General features: G+C 45.9%; 1 protein-coding gene across 1 annotated transcript; it reads left to right on the top strand.

The window, feature by feature from the left end:
- The first annotated feature begins 274 nt into the window (after positions 1-274).
- Positions 275-16,561, top strand: SPO11 (SPO11 initiator of meiotic double strand breaks). Its single transcript, XM_004585918.2, has 13 exons — positions 275-482; positions 2,082-2,195; positions 3,719-3,807; positions 4,223-4,289; positions 4,514-4,622; positions 4,927-5,013; positions 6,224-6,260; positions 6,534-6,643; positions 10,007-10,106; positions 10,595-10,632; positions 11,342-11,418; positions 14,819-14,930; positions 15,361-16,561. Exons 1-13 carry the CDS (start codon positions 361-363, stop codon positions 15,478-15,480), a joined length of 1,182 nt encoding a protein of 393 aa, XP_004585975.2. The 5' UTR covers positions 275-360; the 3' UTR covers positions 15,481-16,561.
- The last annotated feature ends 297 nt before the right edge of the window (positions 16,562-16,858 follow it).

Raw genomic sequence — 16,858 nt, 5'->3', positions numbered from 1 at the left:
AACTGAACTTAGAGCTTCACAATGACTTGATTTGATGAAAATTCACTGACGCTCCTGTCTTAAACAGCCGCCCCTGTAAAACAAAGTGAACTGCCTCAGGAAATCCAGGTCCAACAACCTATTCAAGCCACAACCGAGCTCACCCCGAACGCTGTCAACTGCCAGCTCACCCAGGCTTGTCAGGGCTATGCCAGGCGCATGCGTCTGCTCAGGCCCGCCCCCACAGGAAGTGTGCGCGCACGCGCACTGACCCAGCCCACCCTTGTACCGCAAGGCGCCATCTTGCCCAGGAGTGCTCTTGTGGAATACAGGAAGCAAGGCAGAGCTGGCTTGGAGAGGTTTTCGCTGCCGGCTTCCCTCATGGCTTTTGCGCCCATGGGGCCGGACGCTTCATTCTTTGAGGTTTTGGAGCGGCATAGGGCTTCCCTGTTGGCCACACAAAAGAGAGATAGTGGGGAGCCCCCAGACCGCCTGGCCTCCAGGTACAGCAACCCCAGGAGTCCTGGAAAACGTGGGGATGTCCGCTGGCGGCCCCGTCATCTCCCCGGCAGAGAACCCTGCTTACACCTCGCCACCACTTTTCTGCTTTCAGTCCTCTTATTGAACAGAAAACAATTGGTGTTTTCCAGAGTGTTCTAGAATGTTCTAGGAGCGTTCTCCACCTCCGAGTTTGCGGGTTTTCTCTTCCAGGCAGCGAGTTTGAGGCACCTTTTGTCTTTATAATTTCATTTTAAAAATTCTACAAGTATTTTAAAACTTGAAGCGCTTTCAGGATGTTTGGGGGAAGAAAATTTTGCGAGTTTTTATACAATAAGCTAGTGGAGTTCTTAAAATTGACAAGATGTCAACGAGTTTTAAGTAGTTTATAATACAACTTTTTTTAAAACTTGGAAGTGAGCAGAATCTCTTTTAAATGGTTTGTTTAGCATCGGCTCAGGTTTCCCCAGCGAGCTGTCGGAATTACAGAAAATGTTTGTATTACCGTCCACTTTGGCTTAAATGCCCTGTTGCTTTGCTTCCTCGCTCCGTTTTTCTGGTTTATCAGCAGTATTTTCATCCTGCATGAATTAACACAGAAAAAAAGAATGAAAACCCCACAACCAAAGTCTTAGGAGATGGTTTAGTTGAAGGGAGGGGTTAGGAACTGCAGAGAAAGGGCAACCCCGTGTCCACACTGCAGACACTGTTAATTACAGCTCAGCTGGGCCATACTCTCCTCCCCCCCCCCCCCCCAAAAGACAAACGGAGTGTTGTGTTTGGGTCAGATATTGCCTGTCAACATTAGACAATGTTAACTGTTTTAAAATTCATTTTGTGAGTGCGTAATATTTCAAACTCGTACTAATTTTCTAGATTGGTATTCCCTTCATAGACAATACGCTAATGTTACTTAGAGCAACATTTTTTGAAGCTGATGGCTTGTGAAATTGAAAGTCATCTGACAGAAATCTGGGCTTGGGCTTAATATTTTGCTGCAAAGTGGTGTAACAGCTGCCAAATCAGCCATTTAATGCACATCTCATGATTTTTTTTCGTGGTCTTGATTAAAATTTTCCCCTTTTGTATCTGAAATTCAGAAGAGTCTATTTGAATGCCTGAGCTCAGTTAGGGTAATGTGCTACAATCAGAAGTATTTCTTCTAAAATAGATTTACATGACATTTTTGGGAAAGAAATTCAAAGTTGATATTACATCATTTTTAATTAAAACATTTATCAGCAGTATTTCAAGCCAACAAGTTTGTGTTGGCAACTCAACTAGGTTAAAGTAGGTTAATGTGAAAAGATAAAAAGTATATTTGCAAATTACATTATCTAGTCATTTGTGTAAAAAGGAAATATGATTCAACTGGTAATTTGAGGAATGAAAGCAAATGAAATTTTTTTCACCAAAAACACAGCTGTTTTAGTGCAGTACTTATGTCAGAATTTAGAGGGAGAAAGAATTATTAAGATGAATTACCTAATGTTAAAAAATGACAATTTTAAAAAGTACTTTTAGTATTGATCTTGGGAAGTGGTTTATATTGCGAACATGAACTTTATAATTAAGATTGAATCACTGTGTGTTTGTGGTTTCAGTTCTGAGGTCTGTGCAGCTATAGAAAATGTTATCCAAGACATCGTCGCTAGCCTGGCAAGCAAAGAGGCACCTGTGTTCACAATAGAAGACAGATCCAGCTGGAAAAATATGAAGTGGGTGTTTTGGATTGATGTTTTTATGCAGTGTCTTTCTTGTCAATTTGAATTTCCTTGAGCTGTAGTCAGATTAAATTCTTGTTACTGTCTCCACCCTGCCTAGGAAAGATGTAAAAGTTTACAAAATACCTACTGGAAGCTAGGAGTAGGTGTGAACTATAAGGCAAAGGAACACGATGCCAGCCACTAACACAGACTGGAGTGCCCTAAGAGGTTCCATCTGAGACGCCTGTGTAAAGGCTTGGCACTGAGCTTGCTTGGGTGTGGGTGGTGTGGCGGCTCCTCCTTCATCCACCTGTGGAAGCAAGCTGCATGTGGCTGGTCAGAGACGAGAGCCAGCTTGAGGCACCAGGTTCTTGGACAGGCAGCACACTGAGCAGTCTGTCAGCTGCCTGCGGGGTTGTAGGCCCTGCTAAACCATCTTCAAAAACAGCTTCACCACAGTCCATGAGCCTAGGGAGAAAAGCTTTTGTTTTTTTCCAGCCTCCAAAATCTCCCTAAATGCAGAAGACATTGTGATAATGGCTCTCCTGTACTTTGTGAGAGCTGGAAAAGGACTTAGTTCAAGGAGGTAAAAGGAGTTTGAAACTCCCTGGTCACTTTGTAATGAAAGCAACTCACAGGCTGCCTGCCTCGGGCACAGTTCACCCAGCCTTGCAGCAGCTGACACCTGGCGTCTGGGCCTGGGACCTTCTGCTGCCCTTAGGAGAGGCATGGCAGCTCAGTTTACAAGGGAGTGCAAGTTGTTATTTTATATAATTTGACTTTGCAGTTAAATTAGAAATGAGATATTTCAAAACTTTTTACTATCAATGTAATTATTAAATCAGTAAAGCATTAAAATAAATGTTAATAAAACTATGGAATATTTGAAACATTTTATATACTAATTATCTTCCTAAGAAATACCCGAGCATACACACACACTCCATAATCAAAGGAATTAATTTGTTCATTTTAAAAGATTTTGTTTATTTTTATTGGAAAGGCGGGTTTACAGGGAGGAGAGACAGAAAGATCTTCCATTCACTGATTCACCCCCTAATGGCCGCCAACGGTCAGAGCTGAGCTGATCCAAAGCCAAGAGCCAGAAACTTCCTCCAGGTCTCCCACATGGGTGCAGACTCCCAAGACTTTGGGCCGTTCTCTGCTGCTTTTCCAGGCCATCAGCAGGGAGCTGGAGGGGAAGTGGAGCAGCCACTTAGGACAGGGACTGGCACCCAGTGGGATCCTGGCACTTGCAGGTGAGGGTTTGGCCTCTAAGCCAAAGTGCTGGGCCGAGGAATTTATTTATTTTAAACACTTGATCTTGGTACCTCTGTATGTCACAAAATTAATTACCTATCATAGCACTGAAGTCTTCTGCTTGTACAACACAGGTGATTCTGTCATTTTAGTGCTGATAGAAGAAGAGAAGTGGGAGCCTCGTGATGTGCCAAGAAAGGTGTGAGATGCGTTCTGTCTGCTGCTCAGTAGATGAGTCTTCTCATTTTATTCCCTTGCTTTCAACAAAATCCCAGGTTTGACGCTTCAGTGGGCCTCCAGATGGCACCTCACTGCGCCATGAGAAAAATCAAAAGCGATTCACTAGCATCAGTTCAGAAATTTGGTAAAAGTCTTTCTTAGCTTTTAGTAATAAAGAATTAATTTTGTTACAGTCTAGCTTTTAGTTGTTTCTAGTTCATTAATTATGCTTTTCTTTAATATGCCACCTTTGTATTCCAAATTTATTTCTAGAATTTTACATGGTCAGTAACCATAGAAGTAGATTGTCATCTAAAATAAATATGATTTCAAGGTATAAGGGCCGATGGAAAATTGTTCTCTCTGTTTTATTGCCCAGAGAACAATTAATGTTATCTGATTCTTCAGGCAGTTATGCTTTGCTTAACCCCTCTGTTTTGGAACGAGTTTTCTTAAATGGTGTGGGAAGTAACTGGGGGCAGTTAACAGCTTGATGGCAGGATCAGTTGAACTAAGAAAGTAAGCGCCACATTCCTGACTTGTTGTGTCTCATTTTCCAGCTCTAATTCTTAAGGTTCTGTCCATGGTTTATAAATTAGCACAGAGCAACACTTACGCAACCAAAAGGTAAATATATTGTTTTGACAAAGCCATTCTTTAATGATTTTGTTTCATTAACTTTTTTACTATATATGCTTTGAAAAGTTAGGTAAGACCAGCCTACTTTTAACATATCACTGTGTTTATACATTCTAGAGTTCATTCAGTTAGAGCTTTCTTAAAAAATTAATATTTGCCATAATCAAAGAAGTAGTAGTTAACTAAAAAATATATTGTTTAAATTTCCATAGAGACATCTATTACACTGACAGCAAACTCTTTGGCAGTCAGACTGTCGTGGACAGTATTATCAATGACATCTCTTGTATGTTGAAAGTGCCCAGGAGGAGTCTCCATATAGTAAGTAGCATTTAAGCAGAAAAGCTGTAATAGAATTATCAACTTTGCCTTCTGGGATTGATGCCATATTTTGCTCACTACAGATTTAAGTAATCTATTCTCAGTGGATTCCTTTAGCTTAAGGCAAAGCAGATGAATTGCCAGATAATTTGAAGTTTCTAAATACCCATAAATATGTGTTTCTCCTTCATTTTTTAAATTCTAATCTGAGTTAAAACAAAACAGCAGGTGAACATGAGGAGTCATTTGTAAGCATAAACTGGTTGTTGAGGAAGCGTCAGCTGCATGTGTGTGCTTTTCTCAGTTGTCCACGTCGAAAGGGTTAATTGCTGGCAATCTCAGCTACTTGGAGGAAGACGGCACCAAAGTGAGCTGCACCTGCGGGGCCACGGTAAGCACCACAGGCTTTCGCTCACGTCCAGTCCCTTGGGCTTGAGAGTACAGGTGTTTTAATTTCTTGCTGTTGTGTAGGTTAGGGCTTAGCCTGTGGGTGAATGGACACATGCTTTATGGGGTTGAATCTGACATGGCTTACAAATAGACATCTGTGACCTGTAGAGGCTGGCAGCCATGCGCTTTCCGTTTTAAAGCACACTGCCCTTTCCAAGCACTGTGCGGTGTGACGTTTCAGCATGGTATTTGAAGGGCAAATGGAAAGAGAGAAGCAGGGCACCCTCCACTTGTTCACTCTTCAGACCAGGCCAGGCCGAAGCTGGTGGCTCGGCTCTGCATCCAGGTCATCCAGGGGCTTGCAGGGACCTGACTGCCTGAGCCAACACCTGCTGCCTCTCAGAGTGTTTGTTAGCAGGAGATGGGTCTTGAACCCACACATGCCAGTATGAAATGTGGGTGTCTGAAACAGCGCCTTAGGCACTTGGCCCGCGCCACCCCTGAACTGCTATAATTCATGCTGGGCTGAGGTGTGTAAAGACTTGACTATACTAAAAGATTGCAGCACTGGGAGGGAACAACCTAGCAGTTAGGAGAGGAGGAAGAAGGAGGAAGATGATGGAGTGAGGGCCTATAACAGGAAGCTTCTCCTCATGAATTGTCCTTTGAGGCTGCACACGCACAAAGCATCCAAGAAATTCTCCCTGCTGAGAAGTAGTGTGGGTGATCTATGATGGTTGTTTTTGTTAGATTTATTTATCTAAAAGAGTTACAAAGAGAAGAGGGAAAAACAGAGATTGACCCTCTGTCTAAAATGGCCTCAAAGCTGGGGCTGGGCCAAGCCAACGCCAGGAGCTCAGAGCTCCGTGGGGGTCTCCCACATGGGAGCAGGGCCCAAGCCCTTGGACCGTCACCTGCTGCTCTTCCAAGTGCGTCGGCAGGGAGCTGGATGGGAATAGAACAGCCGAGACTTGAACAGGCCCTCGTGTGGGATGCTAGCATTACAGGCAGTGGCTTAGCCACTGTGCACGTGCCAGCCATTTCCCCGTGTATCTGTTTTGCTACTGAGCGATAAATCTGTTTCCTGCTGTTTTCTTACTGAGAAGTAAGTCTTCAATGACTGGTGTAGTAGGAAAAGTGTAAGATTCTGTGCTTAAGTTATCAACTATGATTATACTTGATTTTCACTTAAAACATTTTTTTTAACTTAGGTTGCTGCTGTGCCATCTAATATTCAAGGAATTCATAGTATCCTTTCAGTGGGGAAGCCATTTAAGCTTCTGGAATGTCCATTCATTCATTCCTTTGATAAACCAAGCCTTCATCATGTGTAAAAACTGAGTTAGGTCCTCAGCACTCAAGATGAATACCCCAGCACCTAGGGAGGGGTTGAAGTCTAAATTTATGAATAGGTGTACATATATTTGAAGGTAAAATGAGAATATTCTATCTACTGTTGCTTTTGGCCACGTATAATTACATTGAAATGCTCATCTTCAGTTCTCAACCTTAACATCGCAGATTTAGTTACAGATGCGAGATTTCTATTAATTGTAGAAAAGGATGCAACATTTCAGCGACTCCTGGATGACAACTTTTGTAGCAGGATGTCCCCATGCATCATGGTCACGGTAATGCCACCCACCCTGACCGACTCCAAGACCAGCCTAGGAAGGGTCTCCAAAGGCACATGAAATATGTGTGTTGCAAAAACGCGTATTTGAAAAGGCTGTGTGGGGATTTCAAGATTTTTTTCTTGAACCCAAATAAAGCTCTTAATTCTATTTTTCCCAAGAACTTTTTGAAGTACTTTCATATTCTACATCTTGAATGTCATTCTTAAATACCATCAGGTTTTCAACACCAAGGTGCCCTGAGACCATTCTCACAGCACGGCTGCAGGGACTGCTTGACTCAGCCGTCTTAATGTTAACACGAGGGCTTTGGGCTTTGACAAACAAGGGCTATTTATTTCTCCTCACACAGGATTTTACACCAGGTGATTTTACCAATTCAGTCAAAAAGGGCTTGCTTTAAAATAAATAAATAAATAAATAAATAAGCGAAGAGTAGCAAAGAACACAGAAACAAACTGTGGTTGAGGTAGCACAGACTCACCAGTCAGCAAAGGGGAGCATCACGGTGAGTCCGGCCCCTCTAACAGGCTGTGGCCTGGGTGCCGTAGAGGGCCGGCATGTGTTGGAGAGTTTGCAGGCTGACACATCCAGCGTCAGGTTGCTTATAGATTGTTGTGTCCCAGAAGCAAGGTCCCCCTCCTGACTCCTGGATGGCCAGCACCTCATCGATGCTCATCATCTCAAAGGTTAGAACTGCCTGGGGTCCCTGCTGTGAGGGCACCAGTCCCATTGGGAGGGCTCCAGCCTCAACACCTAGTCACCTTTCAGTCTCAGGAGTGGGGTTTTCAACCTATGAATCTGAGGAGCTCAAAAATTCATTGCACTGCAGGTAGTAAGCTCCCTGCTACAGTGGTATGAAAGGAGCTCATGAACCTGAGTGACCAGTGAAACCCCTTAGAGCAGGACAGGCCGACTTGAACACACAGGAAGCCTGCTCGGCGTGCATAAGGCGGAAGGACTACAGCTGTAGGAGCGGGAACAGGTTGTGTTCTGGAAAAGCTCTTCCCCCAGGCTTCTGCTTTTATGAATCTTTGTAAAAACCTAGCTCTTTGAAGGAAAAACAAGCTCATCTACTTAAAATTCTTCTGGCTTATGGGATTAAGCAAGTATGGTGTTTGTGAAATGTGCTTGTGGAAGCAGTGACGAAACTCCCTGGAGAGAAAGCAGGGCATGGGCAGTTGGTGGGAGCCGTGGAAGCCTGACAGTGCCACGGAGGTGCCTGTTTAGTGCAGGCACACCAGGAGCTGGATGCAAGCTTCTGGCCCGGCGGGCAGGGAAATGACAGCTTAGTGTGGTGCAGTGAGGCGACAGGAGAGACCTGGAGTCGCGGAGCCTGGCAGGAAGCTCCAGGGGGTTATCTGGATGCAGGGCTGATGGGGGAGGCCGCCAGGGGAAAGAGCTGAAACAGGACAGTTCCAAAGCCAATTTGAAAGGACTTGCTGACTACAGGATATGACAAGTGAGTCAAAATGGCGTGGACATGTGGATGCCTGCCACAGGGTCACCACTGTAGTCAGAGCCGGTGGCCACTCAGCTCTCAGAATCAAAACCCAAGTGAACTTGTGGTGGTAGCGGAAAACCCGCGTGGCGGTTACCTAATTTGAAATTCAGGAACAAGACCTAAGAGCTCGTATGTAGGCACAGATGACATTCTCTGCATCAAAACAGACACCTTTTAAATTGCTTTCCCCCTGAGGGTGTAAAGCTGCTCATGAGCGACAGGGGGCGCACTGAAAGGCAAGCTCTCTCCTGGGGCTAGCTCTTGGTCCAGTCCTGCTTCACAGCCTCCTGGCCAGCTGACTAGAGGCCAGGCCAGCCGGAGGAGGCCACAGGTGACCCTGGGCTCCACACTGCCCCTGGCATTTGGGTCACCTGCTTTGGAGGTGCCCCTAAGGCAGGGTTTTCTGGTACCCTTGGGTTGCAGGGAGATCTGATTTGAGAGGGAAGGTCACACATCCTCACCTGCTCTGCCTTGGCTTTAGCTTGCCCCTGGCTGGAACACGTGCACATAGTTCCCCCAGCACGGCCACTACAGTGGCCTGTATCAGCTGCCGCCATGACTCCATGAAGCCTTGAGAAGCTGACCTACAGCAGCTGCCTCTCCATGGTTCACAGGCTGTCCTTTGATGCTTGAGTGACCTTTGCACACTGCCATGCACTGCAGGCATATGCGACCTTGACCTCAGTTCCTGCATGGGCAGAAGATGTCTTCCCACAGTCCTGGGACGGGCTGAAATTAGCACTTGATTCTCATAATGCAACACTAATGCTTTGTGGCAGGTAGAATGATCCTGATTTTATAGAAAAAGCAGGAACACAAAAGTCTAAAATGTGCCTGATAGCACAGCACCAGTGATGAGCAGAAGGGCCCTGGTTGTAGAGCTGCCTGCCCGAAGGCTTCTCAGACCGCCCTGCACTCGGCCGCCTTCCCCTGTTTGCTTTACGATTTTCTCAGCACAGTTGTCCTGCTCTTAAAGATTTTCTACATAATTAGTTCTAATGACCTCAAAATATTTTCCAACACTTAAGGCTTATTAGACCCTAAGTTTGTTTTTAGAAAGAATTAGTTGAAAGGCAATGTGACAGGGAGAAAGAGAGGACAGCTCTTCCACCTCCTGACTCAGTTTCCAAATGCCCACCACAGTCAAAGCAAGGCCGGGCAGAAGCCAGGAGCCACGAACTTCATTTGCGTGTCCTTGTGGGTGGCAGGGCCTGCTTCCTCCCACACGTTATCAGGAAGTCAGGGCAGGAGTGCAGTGGCCGGCACTTGGACCAAGCACGCAGATGCGAGACCTGAGTGTCCCAAGCAGCTGCCTCACCAGCTACACCACAACTCCCACCCAGACCTTCTCGGTGCTCTGTGATGGGCGCTTACTGCAATTCCCATAGCAGGTGTAGAAGGGGTGACGGAGCCTCAGGACCACAGGGGTTCTGGCCAGAAGGGCCAGGATTGAATGGCCAGCCCAGGCTGTCTGCCCCACACCTTTCCCCACTGCCCTGGGCCACCTCTCCATGTCTCTGCTTGTTTACATTTTGTCTATTTGTGTAAGTTCAAGCAACATTGCAGTAAGCATCTGTAAGGATTTTGTTTCTATTTCTGCTGAAATATTTCCCTGGGTCCATTTCCTAGGATTACAACAACAGAGGCAAAGAAATGCCTGTGTGTGGCTCTTCCACCCTCTGCTAGATTTCATGTCTAGATATATTTTTTTGCAATCAATGCCAGTCTTCTACCACCTGAAACTCAAGATGGTGTTGGTGGAGAAATCTAATTTTTAAGTTAGCAATGCAATAAAAATGTACTTGTATCCCCTTTGTTCTACTGGAGTTAAAATGCCATTTGTCGCTTGCTTTCAGGGAAAGGGAGTGCCTGACCTGAACACCAGACTGCTGGTCAAGAAACTGTGGGACACATTTCACATGCCCATCTTCACGCTTATGGATGCAGACCCCTACGGTAACCTGCCCGGCCTGTGCGCACGACAGTCGGGGCTGAACCACAGGGGTCGGGGCTGAACCACAGGGGTCAGGGCTGAACCACAGGGGTCGGGGCATTTTCGCACTTAGAACATTTTGATAAAGTAGTTTTGAAAAAATTAATACATTAATATTAAGTTATAATGATTGAGCTGTTTTTTCTGCTGTATTGAAACAAGCTCCTTAAAATGCTCACTGACTACTGGGTGGGGCTTCTCCCTTACCCCAGATACAGAGAAGAAAAAGAAAGAAAATGTGGAAACAATGGTCTTATCCACTTTCCTGTAGCCTTTGACCCTTTGTGCCCTAATCAACTATGTAAAGATCATCAAAATAAAAGAATAATTTAAAAATTTCACTGACAAGCCACAAAAATAAAATTTCAAATGTTACATAAGATTTGAAAGTATAAATTACCTAGACTTAATATATACCAGACTAATTATAAGGCTAACTTTCTTTTAACAGGCATAGAAATAATGTGTATCTATAAGTATGGCTCTTTGGTAAGTAAAGAAAAAGTTTGCCTTTCTCTGCTGTTGAGACGCTTTGTATCCGTTGGGGAGATTTCTCCTAGTGGACGGCAGGTCCTGGTCAAGGCCCTCTGAGCTCCTGGGGCTGTGCTTGTGCCTCCAGCTCGCCCAGGAGCAGCACAGACAGCTGTGGGCTGAGCCATGCAGAGGCGGTCATTCGGCGCTCACCCACATCAGCTCCTGTGCCCTCACCAAGTTTGCCCGTATGTTACATGGCATCTTGGATTCTGGCTTGGCCAGTCTCCTATTCCCCGCTGTAAGAAAAAAATGCACACACCACCAAAATTCATGACCAGAGTCTGCGACTTCCATACGCACTGGTTCTCAAAGTGTGCTCGAGGGCCCTGGCATCCGTCACCTGGCCCTGGTCTGTGCTGCGCTCTGAGTCCCTGCCCAGCTGCTGGAGCAGCATCCCAGGGACGGCCCTGTCACAGTGCCTGACAGGGCACAAGAGAGTGGAGTCCCAGGTAGTGATGGACGCTTGCTGGGGAGGTTTCTCGGTAGTTCTGCCCTACAGAGGAGCAGTACGGGAAACCCAGAGGCCAGTCCCTCCCCTGAGAGCCCCGCTTCACTGGTCCTCATGGTGCCCTTACTTCTTGCCTTGCTGGTAGAGGCTGTGAAACCTTGCGGGCGGGGGCTCTGCCGAGGAGCCTCCTCTGATGTCTTGTGGTTGCTGTGGCAGGCCATGTCTTTTGAAGCGCATCATCTCACAGTTCCAGCTATCCGGTGGCTTGGTCTCCTCCCTTCCGACATTAAAAGGTCAGTTGTTCTAACAGACGGGTGAGCAGTCTGGCATTCTAGATCCCTTCAGTGTACGACCCTACCCTTGCATGAGATGGAGTCATGTCCCATTGTTCTACTGTAACCTGCTTCGACTCACACAACAGTGTTTCAATGGATACTTTCACATGGAGGGCCTCATGTGAACATTCTGCTACTGAGTTCTGAGTTGGATGTTTCAATGGTTTCCACAGCTGGCCCAGTAGCTCTTGGCAGACCATCCTTGTAACTAACTCTTACCTGGCTCTTTACTCAGTCCCTCGGGCTACACTGCCTGAGAACTGCTGGTAAGGAGTGCCCGGTTGCTAGAACTTACCTGCCCCCTGGGAATCCATCCCTTTGCTTTCTTGGGAGACCAGGTATCTCACACAGCACACTGTCCTTCAGTATGACACTGTGATCTGCGTTTCACCTCTGCCACTGTCCTCATAGTTGAAAGGTTTTCTTACGATTTTCACAGGCTCATGAGAAACAAATTTCAACATGCTTACTGGATTTGACCAGTGAGCAATTTATGGTCACGGGTGCTTTTTCCCTAAATGCAAGTATCAAGAGTCGACGCAAAATGAGACATTTCATTTTGACTTTTGAACATTTGCACTGTAATAAATTAATGTTTTGTTCATGATGGTATGCATTTGGGTATCTGGCTGATGTCCCTGAGAGTGATCCACCTGTTGGAAGGGCTTTTCTAACACATGTTCAAGACAAGCAACTGAGGATGACCGCGAGTGGAGTGCTTAGAGAAGGTCTAGTTTTGTCTCATAATTTCCAGCTGTTTCCTCAGAAGCCATTCCAAAAAGTACGCTGTCAAAGGCAAGGCTGCGTGGGAGTGACACAAACATCACTTCAAGGGATGTGCTCTGGTCTTCCTTATCAAGCCAATTAACACCGGGCCAGGAGCTGCCCCTGGCAAATGGCCTGAATGATGGGGACACTGGAAACACTGAAACTTGAGCTTTCCTGGAAAATCTAGGATTTGTGACTTCTAAAAGTCACAAATATACCATGGACCACTCACATTCTACTTTTAAAATAGCATAGTGGTTAGTGGGATAAGCCACCACTTGTGACAATGCATCCCATTTTGGAGTGGTGGTTCCAGTCCCAGATCCTCTGCTTCCTTGAGGGGGCAGTAGAGCCTGCCCCAAAGTATCCAAGTCGTGTTTCCCACATTGAAGACTCAGAGGTAATTCTTTGGTTCTGATTTGGCCTGGCTGGCATTTGGAAAGTAAAGCAAACAGAAGATCTCAGAAGATTCATTTTCTTTCTCTCTCTCTCTTCTCTCTCTCTTTTTCTCCCGCTCTCCCTTCCCTATATATGTTTCTGCCTTTCAAACAGCTAAATCTTTAAAAAGTAAAAGAGAGCCTGCTTGTGGCCTGGGAAAGCAGTAGAGGATGGCCCAAAGCCTTGGGACCCTGCACCTACATGGGAGACCTGGAAGAATCTCCAGGCTCCTGGCTTCGGATTGGCGCAGTACTGGCCATTGTGGCCACTTGGGGAGTGAATCAACGGATGGAAGATCTTGTTCTCTGTCTCTCCTCCTCTGTGTATATCTGACTTTCCAATAAAAATAAATAAATTGTTTTTTTAAAAGTAAAAGAGTAAGATAGGGGCTGTACATGCAAGTGAAAAGTGACAAGACTACGTTCTGTGGCTTCGAATCCCCGTGAATTGTAAAGAATTAAATCTGCAGTGGCCCGTCAAGGTCCCCAGCAGCCTCAGCCACGGGTGGCACCTCCTGGGGGTGAGGGGCTCTGGGAGGCTGAATGGCACCAGCTGCTCAGCCGCGACCTCCAGGATGTCAGTGCTGCCGGCCTTGGCTTAATAGTTCATGTCCGTCTTCTCGCCATCAGGCAATGCATGTGACAGGAGGGAAACAAAAACTTAGAACAGACTCTTGCTTACTACTGAGACAAAACTTCCACTGTGAACTTGAAAACTTGCTGACCCAGGACATGAGAGATTTCCGCTTTCCCATACAACCCCCACCACCTAATCCCTGTAGGTTTGTTCTGTGGACCCTGTGCAGGAGTGTGGCTGACAAGAAATGGGGGACAGTGATCTTGTGGGCTGCTGACAAAAGTTTATTTCCAGGATTCCAGTTTTTATACACTCAGCAAAACAATAGTTCAGACGCAACTCAGACCTAGGTCGTGGCTGTAAGCGGGGAGTTCAAGGACAGCTAACAGGGCACCTTGGTCAAAGCATGGTTGAAATGGCAACTGGTAAAAAGCCCCGTCTGCCCTCGGTTGGCTGGCTAGACAGAGCACAGATGTTCGCCTTTTCCCAAGGAAAGCATGAAAACACTCCCAAGGATGCACTGGGGGCAGCACGCACGCTGGGCGAGGGGCCCTTTGCCGCCTCCCCCTGGAGACTCTCTCAACAGATTCCCAGCCTTGCATGTGTCACCCCAGCTTATCTCGTTGGATACGTTCTGACATCTCTCCCTTTTTAAATTTTTTAATGATAATCACATCAGAGCGATGTCCACCCCCTTATTACTCTGAACAGCCGGTTATCCTAGGAACCATTTACATTCTATAAGCTGAAAACGAGACAAATAAGACAGCTACAGTAGCTGCAAGAGAGCTGTGGCGGACACCTGCCACCAGGCTTCAAGCCATCCCTCGAAGGGCAGTGGTACTGCTTTCAGCCAACCCGCGGCCTGTTATGGAAGGAAGTTGTTTAGTAAATGTTTGAAATACCTCTTGTAAGGCATGGACATTGAGGGGTAGACTTCCTCAGAGGTCCTAAAGATGATATCTCAACATTTCCCAGACACTGGCTATGGTTAAAATGAGCAGGGGTGTCACAGTAATATGGCACATTCCAATCACATTGTAATGACAATTGTTTATGCAAATCTGGAATTTGTTCCCCCAACCACTGAATGGCAGTTTGAATATCTTGTAACTTTTACTCTATTTCCTCATCAATACAAGCCTACCGAGTACATGGTGTATGTGCACATCCTTTTGCCATTGTTCGACAAATTGATGTGTCTGGATCGGTGAATGAAGTGCCACTCTGAAGGCCGCAGGTGTTGCCGTAACAGCAATAAGTCCAGTTATTGCTAAAATAACCCATTCAACAAATCATTTATTCCGACTCAGGAGATGCTGTAACACTTGTGTTAATCCCGCTATGGGACCCTCCTCCCAAGGCCTGGTGAGCTTCACCGGTAGCCAGATCCCGAACCTTTGTTTGAGAAGGAAAAATCCCAGATTTAGGAGGTTATGTGTACTAACTTAGCTGTCAGTTCCGTTTGTTGAGCTCATACAATAAATATACAATAAATATGAAATGTATGTGATGTTCAAGTTATAGAATGATGTATGCTGGTTTTTTTCCTCATCTGTTGTTTTTTTTTCTCCAGATTAAATCTACCCAAAGACAGTTTGATTCCACTGACAAAACAGGATCTCATAAAACTGGACAGTATGCGCAGGAGACCTTACATGACCTGCCAGCCGTCCTGGAGGGAAGAGGTAAGTTTCCCTCTGTGTGTCAAGTGTGGTATGTCTGACCGACTTTGTTCACATGATGTCTTGAAAATACCCTTTTAGAATGTTCCATAGCCAGTAGCTCCCGGGAGCAGTGCTTGACAGTAAGTGGTGTTAGAAATGTTATCCCACAAAGAGGTGTGCTGAAGGGAGCTGGTCTGTCCCGGTCATGGGTATAGATCTATTTCCAATGGCTGTGTCATAGCCTGTGGGACCGGGAAAAATGGCAAATCATTATCAAAGGCCCAGAATACTCCTTGTTATGGGAGGCAGCCACCTGCTGGCTGTCGCAGCGCTGGCCCCAAGGATGACTGCCTGAAGTCTGGAGATGACACAGTCTAGATTTGCTGGTGGCCGCGATGCTGGGCAGGAAGCAGAGATCTCTGCTCTGAGCGGGCTTTGCTCTCACTGACAGATGCGGATAATGGCAGACTCCAACATGAAGGCGGAAATCCAAGCCTTGGCCTGCCTGTCGGCCGACTACCTCTCCAGAGTGTATTTACCCAACAAGTTAAGATTTGGAGGATGGATATGAAATGCACCCGAAGGACGTGTGATGCCCAGAGGCTCCTCATGTAGTTTTGCTCTCACTGCGAAACACTGTTGTGAAAAAAGCTTCATTCCTTGAAAGTTATATAAAGTTAATTTCCATTAGTCGCAGTGTTGTTGAGGCAAACAGACACTCCCTCCATTTAGAAACTTTATCCTCTGTAGAGACTGTTTCCTACCCTTTTCTTATTTTTTGAAGTTGATTTTTATCCTGTGTTCTCAAGTAAATTATAAGTATATATTATTCTGACTTTTTAATTTTGTTTGTAAAGTATTTATACCTCATAAAAGTCTACAGAATAGTTTGCCTTCTAGGGCCGGCAGCATGTTGTGGTAGGCTAAGCTTCTGCCTGAGGGGCTAACAGCCATGTGGGCACTGGTTCGAGTCCTGCTGCCCCAAATCCAATCCAGCTCCTTGCCAGTGACCTGGGGACGCAGCAGAGGATGGCCCCAGTCATTGGGCCCCTGAATGGGCTCTGTCACCCCATCTCTCCTTCTCTCTGAAACTCTGCCTTTCAGACACAAATCTTTAAACAAAAATAATTTGCCTTCTACATTCTACAACATGACTATGGTAAAGACATGAAATATCTTATTAATAACAAAGATGATCTCAGTTTGAGTTCTTGAAAATATAGTATCTGATGAGGATTTTTACACTAATTTTAAAATTCTTTTTTTAAAGATTTATTTTTTATTGGAAAGGCAGATTTATAGGGAGAAGGAAAGACAGAGAGAAAGCTGTTCCTTCCACATCACTCCCCAAGTGTCTGCAATGGCCAGAACTGAGCTGATCCAAAGCCAGGAGTCAGGAGTCTCTTCTGGGTCTCCCACGCAGGTGCAGGGTCCCAAGGCTTTGGAGTGTCCCCCATTGCTCTCCCAGGCCACAAGCAGGGAGCTGGATGTGAAGTGAAGTAGCCGGGATGGAAATCGGCGCCCATATGGGATCCCGGTGCGTGCAAGGCGAGGCTTAGCCATGGAGCCTGCTGCCAAGGCCCTCTTCACATTGCTCTTTGTTTATAGTGTGGGGGTCTCACTCTGTTAATTCATTGTAAAATTAGTAAAACTTGCTGTGAATCAACATTTGTGTCATTGTGGTCTTTGCTATTTTTTAGCACCCTTCCCAGTGATAATATCATTTTTTGGAAATTTTCTTCAGCGTCTTGGACTTTTGGGGACCAAGATCCAGGTGCTCAGGACTAGGGCACAAGGAGTGTGTCGGCCGTGGGGTGCAGGAAAGCCTCAGGACTCGGTGAGGCCCTTCTCCAAGGGAGATGCCGACACTTCCCTGGCCATGGCCTCTGTTCATTTGCCGGACATGAGCTTTATGATTTTGTTCTGAACTTTCAATAAGCTTTTAATTG

The sequence above is a fragment of the Ochotona princeps genome, chromosome 22 (genome assembly GCF_030435755.1).
Source record: "Ochotona princeps isolate mOchPri1 chromosome 22, mOchPri1.hap1, whole genome shotgun sequence".
Classification (NCBI taxonomy): domain Eukaryota; kingdom Metazoa; phylum Chordata; class Mammalia; order Lagomorpha; family Ochotonidae; genus Ochotona; species Ochotona princeps.
Note: the sequence above shows the minus strand (reverse complement) of the source record. Positions and strands in the feature narration are given on the sequence as shown.